Source organism: Chamaea fasciata, unplaced genomic scaffold (assembly GCF_029207755.1).
Source record: "Chamaea fasciata isolate MVZ Bird 193981 ecotype frontalis unplaced genomic scaffold, bChaFas1.0.hap1 SCAF_7, whole genome shotgun sequence".
NCBI lineage: Eukaryota > Metazoa > Chordata > Aves > Passeriformes > Sylviidae > Chamaea > Chamaea fasciata.
Window position 1 is genome coordinate 23,551,823 of NW_027094092.1, and position 21,418 is coordinate 23,573,240.

Consider the following 21,418-nt stretch of genomic DNA (forward strand, 5'->3'; position numbering starts at 1 on the left):
CTTTCCCCCATAATTTTAAGTTGATTATGTTAATCAACTTAATCAACTTAGGCCTACTAACATAATTACAACCTAAAAATTGAAATTGTCTTCCTCAGTCGGACCCAGCTTGGCATAAATGGAACCTCTACTGTAAACCAAAGAGCTTTTAGTCTTAACTGTACCTGAAATACAGTAGTATGCAGAAAACTACAAATGCCAAAAATTCAGATATTGCTATAAGAAAATTTACAGTCTCAGAAAACAAAAGAAAGGAAATAAATTCAAACCAGGCTAATTTCATTATTTGCCAATTTCAGTTTTGCTTTTATGTTAGGAAAGAATAGAAGATCATTTACATACCACTTCTACTTGCAAGCAAGCAAAAGAAATTTCCATATTTCAGATGTGTCTGTTTTCCCTATTCATGTTTTTCAAACACTTTTGTTTTAAAGACAAATGACACAGATGTTGCGTTAGAAGAAAAGAAATCCAAAACAGATTCTTTAAAGCTGCTTATGTGGAAAGAAATTTAGACTGTCCATTCAGAGTTTTCACTTTTCCACTACTTCATGCGTATGTGTGGTGTATTTTGTGTATAATTACATTTGTTTCAGAATAACAAATGACAGAAAAGCAGAGGAGGATGAAAACTAGCTGCTGGTTGAATGACGTTTTATTTTCACATTCAGAGAGCTGTACAGTTTCTATAAATAGATGTGATAGTATAATATTTACATCATCCTCACCCATACTAGTATATTCCATTTTAAATGGTAGATACCCTGACCAAGCCAAAACAGGGTTATTTCTGGGTGCATTTAATCAGAATTCAATGTCAAAACATACAATACATCAGTTTGTATCAGAGCAAATTTTCCTGGTATTTTACATGTAACATTATTTTCTCTAGACAGTCTCACCTTCCAGCATCCTAAGAGCTTTCCAGACAAGTGCAGTACAGTTCAATAACAAAAACAGGATGCAAAAAAACCCATTCATATCCAGCCTATTTAAAATAAGGAATGTGATGGATAGTTCTAACTATGTGAGTTTCATTATACATAAACACAATGTTTTCAAGATCCCTTCATATACAGATACAGATTGGAAAAAAAAAAAAGAAAAGAAAAGAAAAAAAAAAAAAAAGGCAAAAAAAAAAAAGCAATCGTTTAAAAGATCTGTAGACAGCAAAATCCTCCAGGCTTCTGAACATGTTCTGCAGGTTTCTGTACTGTGCTTCTGCCAGTAATGTTTCCAAGTTTTACACTGCTTTATTAATTTTCCAATCCCTGTGATTAACTGCTTTAGGGAGTGCTTATTTGCATCTGTGAACTCTACTGCTGGGGTAGCTACAAATGTTACCTAAACTCCCATTTGAAAATCCACAGATCCCAATAGTTGAGGTTTTTTATGCTAAACCACCTTCAAAGTTTCTCCGTCCTCTTGAGAAGCAGTCATCTCCACAGATGGACCAATTAAATAACCAAACTTGAACTGTCACATGATATTTTAAGACTATGACAGCTAAATTGTTCATCTCTACCCAAAGAGACTGTAGAACTATGTGACAGGAACTCCGTGTTGGTAATTACAAATGAACAACACAGAAGGAAAACAACAAAAACACGACACTGAAACAACATACAGGGCCAGGCTGCTTCCACTGTGCACACAGCAGAGAATCTGAAAGCAGAAGCCTGCAGTTGTAAAGTGATCAAATTGTAACAAGTACCACTAGAACAAAAAACAACCAAACTCAAGCTATTCATCATCTTAACAAAAAAGGATTTCAATGGAATGTCCAGAGTAAGTCACTCACAGCTGGATGAAGATGCTCAAAACTGTCTGATTAAAAGCTCATTTAAAAACTCCATTAAGGATGAATTCAGAAGGAGACTGAACAGGGAAGGCTTAGGTTTTTCAATGGGGAAAGACTTGCAGGGTCATACATAAATAATCAAGTTCTCAAAAAAGACAGGAAGTGAGCTCCAGTAATTGCAGCAAAACTGGGAGTACTGCATATCAGTGTGCCAAAGGGTCAATATTCCCAACTATCACGATCAACTGGAAACTGGTCGAGGTGGTTTGCTTTTGTTTTCTGCCTCTTTTCCACGAATTGCAGCCACATAAGAGAAGAGACACAGCACGGAGTAGCAGATCTCATGAGCCTGCAAGAATTTAGAAGAAGAGACACTGAAATTCAGATTAAGTGTATTACATAATCCATTGTACATTTGTATTTTCCTGCATGCCTTCCTTCATGGGACGGCTACTCTGGCTACAGACAAAATCAGGAAAATGTGTCCCCTACCACCTTCTAACTGAGATGGAGAGAGAAGAAGAGCCATATAACAAACTAAAAATTTCCTTTGGGATAAAAACATTAGCTGCTTAACAGTATGATTTTATAATTTTTCAGAACAGTACGCTAAGCTAGAAAGTTGGCCAACTGGCTTCAGAAAAACCATTCTGCATATTTGCTTTTAGTCTGTTGCATGAAATTACAAGATATTTTCTGGGAGGTGCTGAAAGAGCTAACTAAAGAGAGGGTTTCACATAGCACTACTCAGTTTTACAACTATTTAACTGATTAACTGTGCTATTATTTAACTGAAAATCCTCTTTTACCACGTGACTGGCAGCACAATTCAGTGAAGGTAAGACTAAGACCTAATTTATATACTAGTTCTAATACCATCTGTTCTGGTGATCTTAAAAATTCTTGTTCTTTAAATTGACACTTAAAATTTCTGTAAAGGTAATAAGCATAACAACGTTTTGCTGTATTACAGTACAAGCTAAAACATTTCCATAAAACACTTTTTTTCCCATTAAACTGGCTTTTCTTACTAAATAGATAGTTATTTGCTTCTTAAACTACATATATTCTAAGCACTTTGTTCTAAAACACTTCCAGCTTCTTCAAATAATTTTGCTCTCTCTCCTCCTGAAGGACTGAGTTTTCATGAAATCACCAAATGTGCACAAGGCACTTCAGACATAAACTGAAATTTCAGTTCTAATGATAATCATTGGTTTCTATTTCTTCCTCATGAATGCATATTAAGCCTGATCACGTATAGAAGTGCTAAGTATCATTATCAGCTGCTGGTGTTCACAAAAATGTTATAAAAACTGAACATTATACCAGAACAAGAACTCATTTATACAGCAGGAATCAATACTTTTCTCTCACAAGTCATTGCTCATGAGGAGATGGAAATTTTTTGCAAACTGTTAACAATGACTTTATTTTTAGGACATAGTCTCCCTTTCCATCCTTCCATGGAGTAAAGGTTGTGTTCTGCACTGTCTTAAAATTAACAGTTCCACCAGTTCTCACTGTGCTACAGTTCAATGCCAAATTGGCTACCTTTCATCTTTACCTGTCTTTAAAAAAGAGACAGTGCTGTCTACACTACTGGTGAGTTCCTCAAATTTCATAGATTCAAAAATCACTGAGTTTTGCTGTCTCCCCCTAATGAAAATATCATAAAGAGCAGCTGATGTTTCACTGTAAATCCTGCAGTCTCAATGTAATTCTTTTCTCCACATGAAAATGTAAAGACACATCCTCTAGAGAACGACCAGAGGCATCCCAGTAGACTCACCATTGGCGTCTTGTACTTGTGGCTCACCACTTCTTTAGTTTCAGGAACTAAAACCGGACGGGCAAGAAACAAAACAAAAAGTTCAAAAAACGAGAGGCAAATGGGAAAGAAATAGTACAACGTTCCCATGGGAAAGGGAAGGGATGCAGACAGACAGCAGGTGCAGGTACAGGGCACTTCACTATCCCTCACTTCTACAGACTTCATTCACATTATATATATATCCTTGGAAGACACTGGTAATGTCATAATAAATTACGCAAGCTGGCAAAAAAATCCACTGCCTCTGTTTGGAACAGCAGATATTTGATGGTTCTTAAGAGACTTTGGTTTTTCTCATATTACTTATTCCTGCTAGACACTAAAAATAATGAAAAAATATGCTTAATGACAAAATACGCTTAATGCCTACTACAATAAAACATAACCCAAAAATTCCACAGGAATCTGTCACTATATGAGTCCCAAAGATTTTACTCTTGAGATGTTTGAACCCTTCTCTGCTGAATAACAGATCTCAAAAGAACTGTTGGACACTGTATAGTAAGCTAGTGAAATCCAGAGGGGGAAAAAAAAGGAGCTGAGGGAGAAATTTTTCTTAACTGGAAGACTGTTTTCCAGCTCTATTTTTAAGCTCTATTTTCTCAAGATATTCTTTCTCCTGTACAGGATGTGTGTGATGGTATTCACTTGACATACTCACTGAAAACATTCATAGTTTTTGAATGAGTTGCCTTAAAATAAAATGCTGAGTTCAGTGACATGTATTCCTAAAATACTAGGCTGGTTGGTTTATAGAAATCTTTATATAAAAAGGGCATTAAGGCATTGATGAAAAAATCTATTATCCAGAAAATCTGACCTTGTTCCGCTGCACTGCCTCAAACTGACAGAAAGAAAAATGGTATAATATACCTAAAGGAAATTTGTCCTTTTTTCTCATTGTGGTATGCATAAAAAAAGCAAACTGTAACCACCCCGTTCGTGTGCAGTGCATCTGAACTGTGCCTTTGGCCCGCACTTGGTCTGCAAATGTTGTGAACAGATACCATGGGAAATCACCAGAAGAGAACAAAGACCACACCAGAACATACAACTGGCAAATTTAAAATGTCAATATCAGGGGAATACCACGACCAACTCTGAGTACTTCCCTTCCAGAATAGCTGGAATTTGCCATGAAATTTCTGTGTCACAACAAAAGAATTTAGAAGAAGCAGTACAAAAATTATGCAAAACCAAATTATTCCAGGTTCATAGAGGAAGGATAAATGTTTTATTACAAATAGTACTAGTGACAAGAAAAGAAACAGAGGCAGATGAGTTCAGTATGAAGAACCAGGAAAAGTCCACGACAAAACCTATCCATGCAGATGTCATCTCTTCAACTATGATATGACACAGCTAAACGCTGGAGAGGGAGACGGATCACACTCTAAGGGGCCAAGAGTAGGCAGTGCAGACTGGGTTTGAGAAAGCTCTCAAAATATAAATCAATACCTGCTAATTCTTGTATGTCATGGTACTGTCATTCCTGAAAATAATCTTGAAAAGTTAAAATAACATTGTAAAATACAGAATATGATGGTAAAAAGTAGAATTTTTGTTCTAATTTTCAACTCTCGCTCTCCTTGGAGTTGGCAGTTGAACGAAGGGCCAAGAAACAAGGGAAGTGCACACCCAGGCTGCACTGCCCCAGTGATACCAGAGACTAAAGCTCAGGAGATAAGGAGGTGCACATCCAAGCTACCTTACCCGTTGGCACCAGATGTTCCAAATTAACTCCATGTCACCAGGGGATAAAGGTGGGAGTGAGGCTGGTGCACAGCCAAATAGGGTAGAACTTTTACAGCTGTGTAAGTCTCACTGCCCACTGGATAACATACAACTGTTCATATACTCTTCAAAAAGCAGGAAGGGAAAGCTGTAAGGACCTTGTGCCACAAGGGAAGGAGAGAAGGGAAGCTGTAAAGTCCTGTATCATAACTGAGAATAGGAAGAGAGGGAACAGGAGAGCAGCTAGGCAAGGTACTGTCTCTCCACTTCACAGTAAGTTGCCTTGTCTTTACTTAAAGTACTCCTTCACAGTCCTTCCATGCAGAAAATTCTCCTGAGAGGACTGAGTTAGGAAGATTAAGAAGAGTGGGTTTGCATTTACAAACACAGAAGTCAAAGCACTACCACTCCAGAATACAAAGAAAAAAAGAAGAAAGGAAAAAAGAAACTGCCCTCCCACAAAAAAAAAAAAAAAAGACCCCCACCACACAACAAGAAAAAACCCCAAAGAAAAAACCAAAGCTTTCAAAGATTCAAGCCTCTAACTGAGAGATTAGCACTTTTCTTCTAACATTACAAGTTATTCCTGATGCTCTTGAACTGAGGAGATGAAGGGAGTAAATTAAGCACCATCCTGCAGCCTTTGGTCCTGTAAATGAAAATATGGTGCTACCACAAAATGAGTTTAGGGGAGATCACTTTACCTGCTGGAGAATGAAGGTTTTCATAGCAGCGGTGGTGAAGGGGCCACAAGAAAGTAAAGCACAAGTACATAGCAGTAACTCAAATTCCAGAGGGAAGAACCTTAGATTTCCTCACTTACTTAAGTTTACACTTCCATTTGTGGAACACAATTCCTGAACTTCTGCTTGCATCCTGCTCTGAAACCACACGTCCAACTGTGATGCTGCCATCCAAACCCAGCATTAACACAAACAGACCTTTAATTTCTTCCTGTGCTATCACTAATTTGGAGCACTCATTCTTGGTAAAATCAAAATCTTCCACTGAAGTACCTCCCATCAGACTGGAGTAAGTACACTTACCAGACTCAGGCTTTCTAAGAGCATCTACTACTTGAATATGCTCCTACTATAATAAATCTGATGGCAAGGTTTACAATAAATAACTAGATAACTTCACTCTAAGTAACTTCATTCTTAAGAAGTCCAAGCAAGTTTTTGCTGAATGTGTTTACTACTACCAAATATATTCATTTATCTTGAACAGGAGAGACTGTCATCTTCTCTCACCTTTACAACAATTCAAAAAACAGCTCTGACACAGACTCTAATCTCAGCATAAGAAGAAAAGTTAGCTCCCCTGCCACATCCTGCTTTTTTTTTTTCTTTCTCTGTATTAGCAGGATGGGCAAATTGTCAACCTCATTTGGTACATCTAAACTGGTTCTTGCCTTTGACCTCTATTTTGTGAGAGAGGATATTTTTAACTCAAGTGGTTTAATTTCTCAGTTTTTGCTTGTAGATTTCAACTCCCAGTTTATTTTTAATTACCTCTTAAAATTACCCTTTTATAAGTTCCATATGACAATTCTAGATTTTGCAATAGGCCCTTGATTACGAAATCTCTCATAAAAAAATAAGAAATATTTTTCTTACATATATTACAGACTTTAGGGGCTAAATGCTCTATTACAGAGTCACAAATACAAATTAACTAGAAATAACCAAGTCAAATGCTTTCTTCTTGTGTAATATAAACAAACTATTAAAATAGGTACTTTGCACTAAAACCTAAAAAAATTATCCAAAATTAATTTCTGACCCAGGTAATTTCGTTTAAGTAAAGATTTCAGAAGCTGAAGCCATTCTTTAAACTAATTTTATGGCTTCTGAATTCTCATCTTTGTAAAACCCACCAATAGTCTTTTACTGACTGAAGAAATTTCTGAAAGTAATAAAATGAATCATGCCAATCAGCATTAAAACATGGTATCAAATGAACAGAAACTGAACAGAACTTATGAACATCTAAACTCTCAGAAAATTTTCCTGGTTTAAATATACAGATCTGATCATATGAACCAAGAACATTTTCAGATAGTGGGAAAAAATTGTTCACAAATTCAAATCTGAAACACCCAAGAGACTTATGGTAAACAACAAGCAAACTGCAACAGACAGAAGGGTTTTATCACTTAGAACTTTGTGTCACCCAAAGGTGACAACACATTGTCATGGACAAAGACATTAATTTCAGAAATTTCATATTAATAGTCCACTATAATTCAAGGGAGAATCCCTCAGCCAGAACATTCTGTTCACAGTACCAAAGAACAATGACGATCTTGGTAATGGCAGCTGCTGATTCAGATTCCAATTAATAGCCAAAGTATGTATGCTGATCTACTATGGAATGTTGTAAATTTCAGTTTCTATGTTTCATACATACTCCTAGGACCTAAACAAATGTCTCAAGGCTGGCTGGAAGAATAAACCAATCTGGGTCTCAAGAGAGGTACATGGATCACCCTTCCAGAGAGCTGCATCTGAAGTCATTCATATTTTTCAGACCCTAGTTAAGAATATCGTGACTGACACTAAGACTCAAGAGTAACCTGAAATTTTGCCCAGCCTCTGGTGTAGGCAGATATGCAATAACAATAACTGACCAAAATAGTACAAACTATCTGTTGTCCTTAACCTTTACTTTTCCTCTCAAGCTCGAAAATAAAAATCACAGGATAAATAAAATACAACCTGACAAAACAGCTTCTGCTCCATTCAACAAAAATTAAACTACACCTAGAGCAAAGAGAAAGCTTTGCAATTAACAGCAATTCTTTGTAATGAAAGCATGGTGTGTTGAGAAAGTTCAGCTTTAAATCCTGCTTCAAAAATGTGGTTTCTCAGATGAAAAAGGAACATACCAAAGAAAATTCACACACACATCCACACCTGGTTTTTGTTACTTTGGAAGACTCAGGACCTTTTCTCTGTCTAATAATAAAAAGCACCTAGTCACAAATCTTAATATGATAAAAATTCATGTGCAATTTTCTATGTGGAGTCACCCATCTCTCAGCCAACTCCTTATATGCAATCTACATTCTCTCCCATCTTCGAAATTGCAGTGCAACTCTGAATCTGAAGACTGGAAATTTGAGTTACTGCCATGTGAGTACAGACCTAATATCAAAATAATGTAATTACCAAATTCCTCCAGGACAAAGACTCCTCGCACAGTATTGCACTTTTTAATGTGATTCAGCTCTATGAAAACCTACAAAAACAGGAGGAAAAGTAACATAAAATTAGTTGGGTTTGTAGTTTTTTTTAAAACCAAAAATCAGAATTAAAACAAAAACATCACAACAGATACAACCTGAAGTTTTATAGCATACACTACCAGTTCATTTACAGTTTAATATATAAATAAAGGGTGAAATAAATATTCAGAAGACAAACTTGCCACAATGCTAAAAATCAACAAAAAACTTAAAAGTGCTAAGAAGCAAAGACAGCAGAAGATGAAGTACCTTCCGCTCCTTGCAGGAGGAGAAAGCATGGAAGAGAAACGAAGGAGTTAGTAACTCTGACATATCCAACATTGCTACCCCTTCAGGCACTCAAATGAGTTATTGCAAAAAGAATACCAACACACCTGAAATACAGCAAAAGAGGGGGACGAGAATAAAGCTGGCTCCCAAATTTGGCACTATTTGTAGCCTCTGATCCATCCCAGGTAGTTTCTGCCCCTCCATGCATCCTCCTCCAGCACAGAGGGCAGGTAAGGGGCACTATACTTCCCACCCTGATACTGATCCTCCCAACCTACCAACTACCAAGAAGTCAAATCGAATCCAATGAGGAACCACTAACCTTTCTTCTCCCTGACAGTTCTGCCATGTAAGATTTTTCTAGAGTTTATGACATATAATCTTCAGAGTTACTCTTGGAACCATCTCCTTTTAACAGTCAGTACCAGTTTTCTGCTTTGAGCAGGACGGGAGAGTTTGGATCCTTCACTATGGGATTTGCTCACTTCCCATATGGCTCTGCCAGCTGAGCAAGTCATTTAGAAAACAAACCTGCCTTAAAGTCATGTTTTACATAAATGAACCCCAAAAGACAAAAGCAGTTGAGCTACATGACAAGATTTTTCAGTCCAGAACGTAGATGCCGAGATTGCATGAATAAACAAGTTCTCTTTGCATAATGAGTTTGTTTAACATCCAATCTATTTAAAGATACAAAACAGCCCCTTCTTATGTGCGTCTCTCCAGAAGGGTCAAAGTCAGTACACAGACATAAGAAGCTGCAGCAAGTGCGATAAGAACTCTAATCCATATCCCAGTTTCTAGCAGACTTACTTTTCAAGGCAAGAGAAACACTAAGAGTAACATTGCCCTAATATTTGGAGTGTCTATGTCAAACACCTTAGAGAGGTCCTTGCAAAACTGTATTACAATAGTGTGGTTTGATACTTAGAGTGCCTACACCTTTACGACACAATGATCTCAGTACCTTTTTTAAAAATGGTACTGGAGAAATTTCACTGTCGTGGAAAGAAGGGAAAGGAAAACTCTGCAACCCTCTAGAATCCCATATTTGCAGCACCAATGTAGTCATGTATTATATGCTACGCATGAAAGACAAAGGATGTCAACACTAGAAATTGTTGTGGGGTTTTTTGAAGAGACTTATCTTTATCAAGAGAGATCAGTAAATGCACCATACATCTGAGATAAGACATGCTGATTTTCAAGTCAAAGGAATTTTATGGTTATTTCTATTGTCAGAGAACTAACCAACAGACCTGAGATATTTTTTGTTCAATATAAAACCCCAAAACTTCCACTTACTTAACCAAAAATCTTGCTTTCTGCTTATGTTCAAGCACTCAAGGGAAAGGAGACTTAATCCCATCTATTTTTTTGTTTGCCTGTTTTCATTCATGTTCTATATCAGTTTACTCAGTCAAAAACATTTTATTTTTTGAGGTATAGTTACAGAACAAACAAATCAATAACAGAATACATTCTTTACTGCACTTAGTTCTGGTTTTGTTATCTTTTCAGTGAAAAGTTTTTGCTAATAGTCTGAAGTACAAAAATTCAGAAACTCAATGGAAAGGCTCAGGCAAAACACTGGCCATTTTATTTGGGAAGAGTAAAATTGTCAAAGAGACTTGACTGCCCCCAGTGCTCACGATCTGAATTAATGTTACGGAGTGCTGTATTTCCACAAGACCTATGAGCAAGATGAAAATTTATCAAGTTTGTCACAATTACAATCCATTTTCAGAAGAAATGAGTAAAAGGGCAATTTCTTGCTATATTCTTTAAGGAGATGCTCTCCTCTCACTCCATCAGAAAACACACATAAAGGAAATAGCAGTTACTTACCCTAGAGAAACTGTTGTTCCTAAAGACAGAGCATTCAGTGTGGATCCTACTGTAGATAGGTATGTGCCTTATGCATCTTATTAAGCTTCCATCTATTTTTGACACAGATGAATTCGTAACAGGCACTGGCTACTGAGTGCCAATATTACAACAGAGTTTGTAGATGTGAACTCAGAATTACCTGCCAATGCCACAGGTACACTTGATTCCTCCCTATTCTAAAGAACATCCTTGACCTGCTAGGTACAGACAGATTACAAAACTTTTTATTCTTAAACTTTTATATGCTGCAGTATGGGGAGACAATCTGTGAACACTAAAGACAACTCTTACATGTCAGTAACAGGTTGTCCCAACATGCATATGAGACATTTCCTGAAGAATTCACAGGAGGATAAGAAAGTACACACACTGCAGATCAAGAGCCTTCACAAACGGCTTTGTTACAGCAAGCTTCACACTGAAGCAGTATGTTCAGTCTTCTCAGGCAGTCGTCATTTATACTTTTCTTTTAAAATGTGGAAACCCCTCTTCCTATGTTCTAAGTGAATTCTGTGATGTCCAATCAAGCAGAGCAATAGAAATCCCTTACACTAATAAGCCACAATACTAAAAAGAATACTTGGAAAGACAGCCAAGAATTGGGCCTTCATATTAAGTAAGGAGAGGAAGATGAAGAGAAAGCTGGGCCTGATGAGATCCTGTAGGCTTTTGCTGGTCAGTATCCTCATTCAAACTCAACAGAAATAGAAAATGCCATTTTCAACACCAAAAAATTACTGTGGGATCCTGGTTTTAATGATGCTTATATAAATATTCTGAAATCAATTGCCTTAGGGAGCAATTCACACAATGTATACAAGAATTGAAAATAAAAAATCACCCAGAATAGCAGACCTTTTATTAAGAAAACAGACTGGTTGATGAGTGTCAGAATAAGAATGCCTTTAGCTGCATGGAGGGGATTTTTTTTTTTTTCTGCATGGTGCAACTAGTAGGAGTCCTTTATGTAACTGCTACAGTTGTCCATTCTACAGAAACCCTCAAATGACATACATTTGTTATCTGTCTAGACACTTTGCTCTGAGAAGGAAAACAAGGATGTAACTCTTAAATCCCCTAAATGGTACTGAATGCTCTGGTCAGCTGGCGATATAATCTAACAGACCAAGAATTAAACATGTTGAATAAATGCAGTGTATTTTCCAGAACGGCACTTGTTTCAATATCCATCTCAAGTAATGGCAACTCATCCGGCTACAGCTTCTTTGGAAAGGTGATGAAGAGAAGGAATAATCCTTCAGGTGAGGGAGATTGCTGGCATATGTCCTGGGTTTGACCTGCACAGACTCTTTTCCAGAAAAAAGATGGGAATCTCCATGACGGACAGCAAATCAGAACACCATTCTCTCTACGGAAGGATATGATAAAGCCGGTATTCTATGAGTTCTGGTAGTAGCACAGGTCTCAGTATCTGTTGTACAAAATTAAAGTAATAGTGCAGACAGTCCAATACTAAAAATCAGTAGAAGGTTTCCCTTAAAGATTCTTTCTGAATGTCATTCCAGTCTTTCAGGGGAAGAAAAAAAAAAAAAAAAGCTTGAATCTGGAGTTTTTGTTTTGCACAGATACATGTGTGCTCACTATGTGCTTAACACTGAGCACTTATGTCATGTGAAGATGCCTGTTACATTTAAAAACCATGCTGCTGCTAATGTGGCTATCTTTTCATACCTCTTTTCTCACTGCAAATGTGAATATGCCTGCCTTTAGTTTATGTAATGGAGTCATCTCCGTAGAGATGAGCAGTTTTAGCGGAACTTTTTTGACTTCTGGGTGAAGTAGCAAACAGAACATTGTGTGTGCTTACCTTAGGACTAAGTAATTTCTATTATATCCATCTATAAGAATATGAAACTGTTGCTTTGAGATCAGGGTTTAATTTTCAAAGGCTTTAGACCTGCCATTTCAAGAACTATGATAATTCCTTCTGTACAACCAATAACTTCCTCTTACAGTTCTTTGTATTTCAGCACACCCAATGAAAAGATAAAATCTGTCTCTTAGTCAAGTAGAGTGTTCCATCACAGAGTAGGTCTGAAACTCTACAGCAGGTTGGACAAAATCCAGGTTCTACCCTTGTAAGAGACAGCAAGGAAACCGAGGGAGGTTCACAACTCTCCACTTCTTATACTGGCACAAATGAACTCAAAGTGGCACATGGTGCTGCTGTGACCTTGGGAGAAGTATTAAAGATTCTGAGCATGTGTGTTTGAGATGCACGTGCACTTCCAGTGGGATCTATACTGATGGATCCTCAAAGAAAAACAAAGCTTGTGTGGGGAGAAAAGTCTAGTCAGGAGGAAAGGAAAAACACTCCACAGAGAACTGACAAAAGCTTTTCTTTCTTTCTCTCTCTCTTTCACACACACATACACACACTCTCCCTTCTCCCCTAAAAATTGATTCTACTGTCTAGCATAGCATGCATTTAATATATGCAAAACAAAAAAAACATAAAGCAAAATAAAAAACAAGGACCAAAGGAAGCAACAGAAACAACATCCAGAGAAAGGAAGAAATGACAATTCTACTTGTGTTTCCTCTATGCCCACAATATCTGCTCTTTGGAAGGAAAAAGGAATCAGTACTTTTTTCTTTTTTTTGTGCATTACATCAAGAGCCAGTTTCCTATTTTACTTTCATACAAATTTCTACAGATAATTTCTAAAATTTTAAAATACGACAAATTAAATATAATGCAGAACGTTGCCTTCTGTAGCTGCAATATTCAAACACTGTATCTTTAAGGCAGACTGCTTATGCAATGAGGATTTGTTCACTGTGTGATGCATTATAGCAGCTTAGATTATTATTGATCACTTCTTCTGTCCCTTAATACAGGCTAACATTTGTTTTGTGTTTAGGCAATTCAGATCACAAGAAACGAGAAGCTAAATATGTATCAACATCTTTCTTTAACAGATTATAGTTTGCCTGAGGATACTTAATTTCAGTGTGTTTTTTCATAAATATATTGATACATGCTTGTGGGTTTGCATGTAAATAGATCTAAGTTTTTTTGCCCACATCAAGCTATGCCCTGTCATTATTGATACTCTGGGAAGAGGAAACACCTATACAGGCGTGCTGCAAAAAGCTTCATGCTCAGTCTTCTCATAGATTTCCCTCATACCTGACTGTGCATAAATTTCAGGTTAATTCCTTCCAGTGTGACCTGAAGAAGACCTCCTTCACCGGTTTTCATGTCCTGCACAGGGAACTCACCACCCAACTCAGGGCCTGTGATGTTAATAAAGAAAAAAACCCAACAAAACCAGCAACAAACCAAAACAAAAATCCAGAGAGAGAGAGAGAGAGAGAGAGAGAGAGAGGGCAAAAAGCAGTCAGCTAAGTCATGGTCATGGAAGGGGAATATAAAATAGTAAAAACATAATTCCTATTGATGTGCATAGCAAAAGGACACAACTAAAAATAGTCGAGACCATTTTAGTGAGTCCACTCACTAATGACAGCTTTCTGAGAATCACTAGAACTTCAAGTACTGCAATAAATTTCATTCTGGTGACATGAAGTAACATCAATGTCAGTTCATCCTGTATTTATTGTACCTCATAGTGGGGTATTGTTTGTTTGCTTTAAATGCCACATTTCATTTCTGCATTGTAAGATCCTGCAATCACATAATACCGTAGAAAGCACAGTCTTAAGTGTCTTAAGTACAAAGGAGGTTTGTATTTGTGAACTGCACTACATGGTATTGTTTTAAGCAATTAAAACATCAAAATATGATTAAAATAATAATTTAATAGAGGATATTAATAGGTCAATAATCTAGACATTTTCATCTAGTTTCTTTTGCATTACTCAGTTCAGCTACAAAGTTCATTCTTAAAATGATTTTTGAAAAATTATCATTTTTTGCAGAACCACTGAGCTCTGGGGAATGGCTTTTAACACAATTCAAACACTTTTCAAACACGTTTTTAATACTAAATTATTGCTCAATTCTTAAAATATCTTTCAAATACACTCTTGCTAAACACAACAATCTGCTACTTGCACATCGATGCACAAAGTTACCCCAAGATTTTTAAGTAAAAGGAGATAATGTTCAAAAGACTTATTAATTAAAAAAAAATAAAAATTGCTGATTGCAGATAAAACAACAAACGTTCCCAATATGTAAAATCTTGTACCTGGTTTAATGCTTTGCTGCCTTGCTGCTGCTCGCTCCATACTGTCTTTTACACAGTAGTACAGTTCCCGACACTAGCAGATGTAAGAAGAGTAATAAAATGTTATTTCTCCAAATTACTAAGGGAGGAAAAAGAACAGCAGGACTCTAAGATTCTACAAAAACAAGCAGCCCCATATGGTGCCCAATGACTAAAACCCTATTCAAGTTCAAATACACCTAATTACTACTTAGTACTTATATTTGCTCTACAAGATGATAGAGAAACTATTTCATAGCATTTAACCACACAAGCTAGCGAAGAGTTCATGTCTTGGCACATTCTAACCAAGCCTATGCAGTTTCTTATTGTAGAAAAAGCATCAAAATAATCCCTCCCTCTCTTTCAGCTTCCTGCAATCCATATTGCTAGTCATGCACACCACATCTATCTTTTCGTTTTTCATATCAATTTCCTTACAGCATATTCTTCTCTTCTTCTTCCTTCAACTCTGAGATTAAGCCATAATCTCAGAGCTAAATTTAAGAAAATTTTCTATCCATAGCCCAAGATACAGGAGACAGAGAAGGCTGAACTACTCTGTACTTGAAAGGAACAAAATTGATGGATGGACAAACTCAAAAGAGTTGAGATCAGTGGCTCAACATCCAAGTGGAAACCAGTGAAAAGTGGTGTTCCTTGGGTGTCAGTACTGCGTCTGATGCTGTTTAGCACCTTTGTCAGTGACATGGACAGTGGGACTAACGGAAGGTGTCCCATGGCAGTGGGGGGTTGAAAGTAGGTGATCTTAAAGGTCCCCTACAACCCAAGCTGTTCTGTGATTCTAAAATTAAAAATTATACAATTACCTCCTAGGGCATAGTTTTATTTAGGTTTTGCCCAGGAATACTCTGTAATATTTTTACTATCTTCACAAGCCTGCAAGCTCACACAATATTTAATAATATTAATGCTTTTCTTCTTCTAACAAAAAAGCTACATGTCATTTCTTAAATTACTTTCTGGTGGACAACTGTCTTCATTCAAGTAAATGACAGGGCACAATCCCAGCTTCAGATGTCAGTGCTGCTAAACAGCCACTGCAGTTCAGTAACCAGTGCTGGAAAGAGAGTGCTATTTTTTGACTAAACGTGGAATATGATGCGCAAAGGATTTGTTTTTTCTGAGTCGTTATCCCTGCAGCATTGTGTATATTAAACAAGAAACAAACCTTCTTTGTGTAGAACTTGTTCAGCTGTGTCTCCTGACCATTCCTGCGCCAGAGGCAAAGCACTTTTGTTTTGGGACAGTAAGTCATGTTGATGAGTTTCTCATACCACCAGCGTTCATACACAGTTCCAATGTTGCTTCTCAGCACAATGCAATCATCACATACCTGGGAGCACAAAATATTACGTAAGATTTTTAAATCTATTTCTCTTATTTCTTCTGCTACTAGTTGCATTAGTATTATTCTTGTCTCTACCTCCATGAAAAATATGTCTCCTGTTGTGTCTGTCCCAGCATGTACTACAAAAGTCTGCTTCTTGATGTGGCGGCTGCCACTGGGTCTCACAGGGAGTTCCCGTCCATTCTAGAAAAAAACCCACATGCAATCATTAATGAACTTTGAAAAAAAATCATTAGGTGACACAAATGAAAGAAAGAATTTTTAACAGTATTTAATGAGCTTATTGGAGACAATTTTGAACAAAGCCGTAAGCAAGACACTCTAGTAAGTTTAGTTTCAATAAGTGTGGCTGTGAGAGTTATCACAGCATACAACATTCACTTGGTACCATGCTCAGTGTGGGAAAGTGAGGTGTCTGAGTTCTGGTATCATTGTAGTAAACTGGTCTGGTTTTTCCCAATTAATTGTAAGATAATTTTGTGTCTTTTCTGTGTAGAAAAGTCAGTCCCAAATGTAGAAATTACCTTTAAAAGAGCCTAACTTGTCTCCAACCTAGCGATGGTTGTGTTAAAAACCAGCTAGATTTGCTAACTGAGGCTTTAGCCTATATTCTTATTGATCATTACAGGACATCAGATTTATTCTGTATGAGTACTGGAAACAGTTTTGTACAGAAACTGATTGCTACAAGTCTTTTAGTGGTCTGGAAACTGATAGAAAGTTAAATGCTTCTTACAGTCATAGTAATCATAAAGGTTCCTGCCAGCAAAAGTTACTAAGGAAACATTAATGTTGCACAGAACTGCAGTGTGCAAGTGTCATGTTTATACATATTTGCATTGCAGCTCTAACTGATAACTGTGTAACATTAAAATGTTATAAACAGGGTCATATAGTCACAGTCTTTATTCTATACTTGTGATGAGTAGCATTTAAAATTTTGATTAATTATTTTTAATATTTTGAAATTAGTGTTGCAGAGAATATACATAAGATTTTTCAGGCAATTTATTTCCTCCACTGTAGATCCCAGAGGTATATCACTCATCACTGTTTTACTTACCAGATTAGCAAGTTTGTCTAGAATATCATTGATCTGCTGGCTGTGCACCAATCCAATATGCGATTTTCCCATTAGACGACGCACCTTTTTCCTAATATCATTCTTGTTCACCTATAGATAGAAGCAGATATACAGACAGTTATACACTCTTAAATGTTCATAGCAGGCAACTCCCATCTCCCAAACATATCTTGGTTTCCATTGCTAAGAAGCAAAACAACTGATCTCCAGTTCACTCACGCTAGGGCCTCTTCAACTCAGCAATGCAGGACCACGTTGCACATTTCCCACTTTTTCCAACTACTGTGCAAGTGATGCTGTGCACAACAAATTTCCTGCCTGCCCATGTGCACTAGCTGCAGTTCCACTACCCACCACTTCCAACTACTGACATCAAAAGCCTCAGCTCTGCATGTTGCCACTTCTGAGATTCATTGGCCAGACCAGCTTCTCCACCTCTTCCTCTGCACAGACTCAAGCTACGCAGCTGTGGAGCCCTCAACACAACATGGTATCTTTCAGATTTCTCATTCTTACACCATGTGTTTCCTGGTTACTAGGCTGTGGCTATAACACTCCCAGAGAGTCTTCAAACAGCAAAAGGTTCTTCCTGAAGATGAGCTGCAGGCAAGCTCAGAAGCAAAATATTTCAGCCTCAATTGCCATTTCAAAAGTCTACTATGAATGCCAGCCATTGATACCAAAGGCTTCAAAGACAGTACACTAATGTCTGAGAGCTGATTTCAAGCTGGATCCAACATTTTTTTTCAACACATTTGCATTATGACCTTAATGTTGTGGGGTATATAAAACAAACTCAATCTGCTTCCTTCCTTTGGCAAGAATTCTTGAAAGAAAGTATTGTATTTTTAATATATTTTAAAATTAAAACCTACTAGGCTCCACTATGCAAAACAAGAAAATAAATTAAAGTACCAAAATGCTGAGTTTGCAGGATTATGCTTCCCTTGACAGCTTGAATAAATTCATCTCTCTAGTAACAGAAAACCTTGCAACTTTGCAGTTTCTACTAGGAACTGCCCTTATTATCCACTGTTTTGAGTTTTGTAAACAGAGATGTATGGTTTCAAGACAACACTAATGAAATATACTGCTTAAATCTGAGCAGCAATCTATTAAAAAGAAGTCACCTTTATCATAAGCATATAAGCAATCATATTATGCAGCAGTGTAGCCAACAAGCGATCCTCATCATCCTCCAAACGCTTTCGATCGTGTTCTCCCAGGGACAGGTACCTGCAAGAAGAGCTACATCTGAAGCAGACTCACAGACATCCTTCAGCCACTTCACTAAAGCACTGGCAGAGGACACAGCACTGTTTGTGAAGTGTAGGTTAAACAAAACCTCTAAAACACTAAGTCAAATGGGCATTTTCCAGTGAAACACTGTGATCAGTAATTAAACATTTCCCTTAATTATTAACTAGTTGAAGCAAGTAACATCTGCTCAGTGGGAAATTTGTTGGTGGTCCGCTGGGCTTATCCATTTCCTGTTCTCTGCAGTCACAGCTCCGTGACAATTACAACTGTCAGAAGAGGAACATATAACTCAGCACAAGAGCTATCCAGCATTAGCGCTTAAATACAGCTGCAAGGCAGAAGCAAACCGATGAAGGAAGTGCACTAGGCACTCTCCTTTTCCAGTAAGGCAGGCAGTTTCTGGAATAATAGTTTTTAAACTAGCACCCCAAAATAGTTCTTATTTTGGCCAGCAGATTTCATGTTCCATGATAGCATGGATGGAGGCAGTAGAGCTGGAGGTGGTAGACAAGAGCACAGAATGATCAGCTGTTAACAGAGCTGGGGGGAGGGAGAGGAAGTTAGTCAAGATTGAAATCTTAGCAGCAGTCAAGCCTTAGGCAACCACACAGATATTTCTAGAGAGTGGTTTCCTCGTGGGTTTTTTTGTTTGTTTTAACTACAAGCTGTGAAAACCTTTAAGTTACCTTTAAGTTACTTTGCATTTTGAGAAGGCTCAAAATGACATTTCTGGAAATATTTAATTCTTTAACTTTATGCCAACATACTATTATTCCAGAATATAGTCATTCTGCCACAGAAATCTCTTGCTTTACTAATGAGCTAGTCTATTCCATCCATTCATATTGTTATTATGCTTACATTACCCATTTCTCTGGAAATACCTCACCACAAGAGTTAAAAATATATATATGTCATAACTGAAGACAAGTATTTCACTATCAGGAGCTACTGACCAGCAGAGAGAGAAAAGGCTCCTTTTGCAATAGTCAGGTACAGTAACAAGGTTTACAAAGTGACAATATGATGTTAAGCAGAATTAATATAATTTTCTCCCCTTCTATTTTTACTATTTCGGTCCCAGGTGAAACAATGAGGAGGAAAAAGGTCTACTAAAGAACTTACCTGTCAATCATCTCCTGAGGTCCCTGGTCCATCCCCATTCCTTCTCTCTCTAACATCACAGCATCCAAAAAAGCATCTTCCCAGAACTGCATCTGGTCCCACAAAGTTGAACGCTCTTTGCCTATGCAATGTATAAAAAGACTGAGCATTGAGCATTTATTCCATTTACTCCAATCAGATACTTTAGGATTAATTACTGTTCATTCACACCCCTTGAAAATACCATAAGCCAACACACAAAGAAACTATATTTAAAAATTTTAAAAAGGTTACTTGTAAGCCACAAGCAATAACACAACTGAAGAAAAGTGTAAAAGAAAGGACAAGACAAATCTCTCATTCTAATTAATGGCCCAATATTTTTAATCCCTTACAGTAAAGCACCTCTCATCTCTATTCTTTAAGGAGTACAACTTCTTCCATAAACTGTTAACACTGCCCGAAAGAGATGTGGAATATCTCACACAGACACAGATCACAGCAAACACACAGAGAAGTGGAAAGACAAGGTTATTACTCAGAGAGAAGGTTTCCATTGCAGCATCCTCTAACTGGTCCCAGACAGATCCTTTATCCCTACCTGCACCATTCCAAGCAGGTAGGAACGATAAATGGGAAGGATGAAAAACACAGGAAGAGAGAACTTTTGATTAACAGCAAGTCCAGACAAAATACAAAAAAGCCAATGTACTCCTAATTCAAGGATGCACTTGAAGCCCTTTAGTATTCTGAGTTTAACCCTCTGTTCAGTGACTTAAGCTGAATGATAATTTTTCAGGATCAGTGATATATTTAAGCTTTCCATACATAGCAAACATCCTTCTGCCATTCTTCACACTGTTTAAAGAATTCATATTCAAGAAGAGCAAGAGACTTGGACAGACTTCATTTTATGAAAACTACACCACTCACACCAATCTCCCCTTACACTTATTCAATTTCTGCAGCAAAACTTTGGCTTTACTCTGAATGGTCTGACGTGCCTTCCTATTCTACCAGCATGGACAACAGTTAGAGGTTAAAAACAGTGTCAGGAAAAGCAAAAATTCATCTGTCCTAAGACACGATTTCATCTGAACTTCAGCCTGTAAGATTCCCTCCCCACAAAAAAAAAAGTAGCTTACCCAAAAGTCCTTCATATAGATATACACGCTGGTTCCCATCCTCCGGACCTCTCCCTGGAGTACTCCCTTTGCTATCCTTCACACTCTGCTTCAGGTTATGAGACTTGGCCTGGAAATAATACAAGAGCTATTGGTAATTTAACTTTGCACCCTGCAGGGCTCTCTCTTGGGCTGCTGGGTTTAACAGACGCAGTTTGCAAGCTATACTTCAAAAAAGCTTCTCCTGCAAACATTCACAAAAAATTGTTTAGTTCAAAGAGCAGTGTAATACACTTCAACATCCAGAGTCAGACAAAGAAAAATCAAAGAGAGACAAATAGAGAAATCAAAACACAGAGAAGACAAAGTGCTCCCCTGAAGGAAAACTGACGCAAAACAAAAACGCAAGCCTCAGACTAAAGGAAAGAACCTCATCCCCTATATTTCACACTTTAGCATTCATAAAGGTATGACATTAAGCAAATAATTACATATCATC

General features: G+C 37.3%; 1 protein-coding gene across 17 annotated transcripts in view; it reads right to left on the minus strand.

Annotated features, from left to right (window-relative positions):
* Positions 1 to 637: 637 nt before the first annotated feature.
* The window catches only part of MADD (MAP kinase activating death domain), a 68,692-nt gene continuing 47,911 nt past the window's right edge, over positions 638 to 21,418 (minus strand). For 10 of the 17 annotated variants that reach the window (XM_066187955.1, XM_066187951.1, XM_066187950.1 and 7 more), the window contains 12 exons: positions 20,941 to 21,049; positions 20,334 to 20,396; positions 19,817 to 19,937; positions 18,562 to 18,667; positions 17,411 to 17,521; positions 16,423 to 16,530; positions 16,168 to 16,332; positions 14,958 to 15,030; positions 13,934 to 14,040; positions 8,543 to 8,612; positions 3,594 to 3,640; positions 638 to 2,150 (listed from right to left, as the gene is read on the minus strand). In XM_066187955.1, coding sequence (XP_066044052.1) covers positions 2,043 to 2,150; positions 3,594 to 3,640; positions 8,543 to 8,612; positions 13,934 to 14,040; positions 14,958 to 15,030; positions 16,168 to 16,332; positions 16,423 to 16,530; positions 17,411 to 17,521; positions 18,562 to 18,667; positions 19,817 to 19,937; positions 20,334 to 20,396; positions 20,941 to 21,049 — 1,188 coding nt within the window. In that variant the 3' untranslated portion in view covers positions 638 to 2,042. The remainder of the gene's footprint in view (positions 2,151 to 3,593; positions 3,641 to 8,542; positions 8,613 to 13,933; positions 14,041 to 14,957; positions 15,031 to 16,167; positions 16,333 to 16,422; positions 16,531 to 17,410; positions 17,522 to 18,561; positions 18,668 to 19,816; positions 19,938 to 20,333; positions 20,397 to 20,940; positions 21,050 to 21,418) is intronic. The other 7 variants (XM_066187957.1, XM_066187956.1, XM_066187958.1 and 4 more) reach the window with 2 other exon arrangements.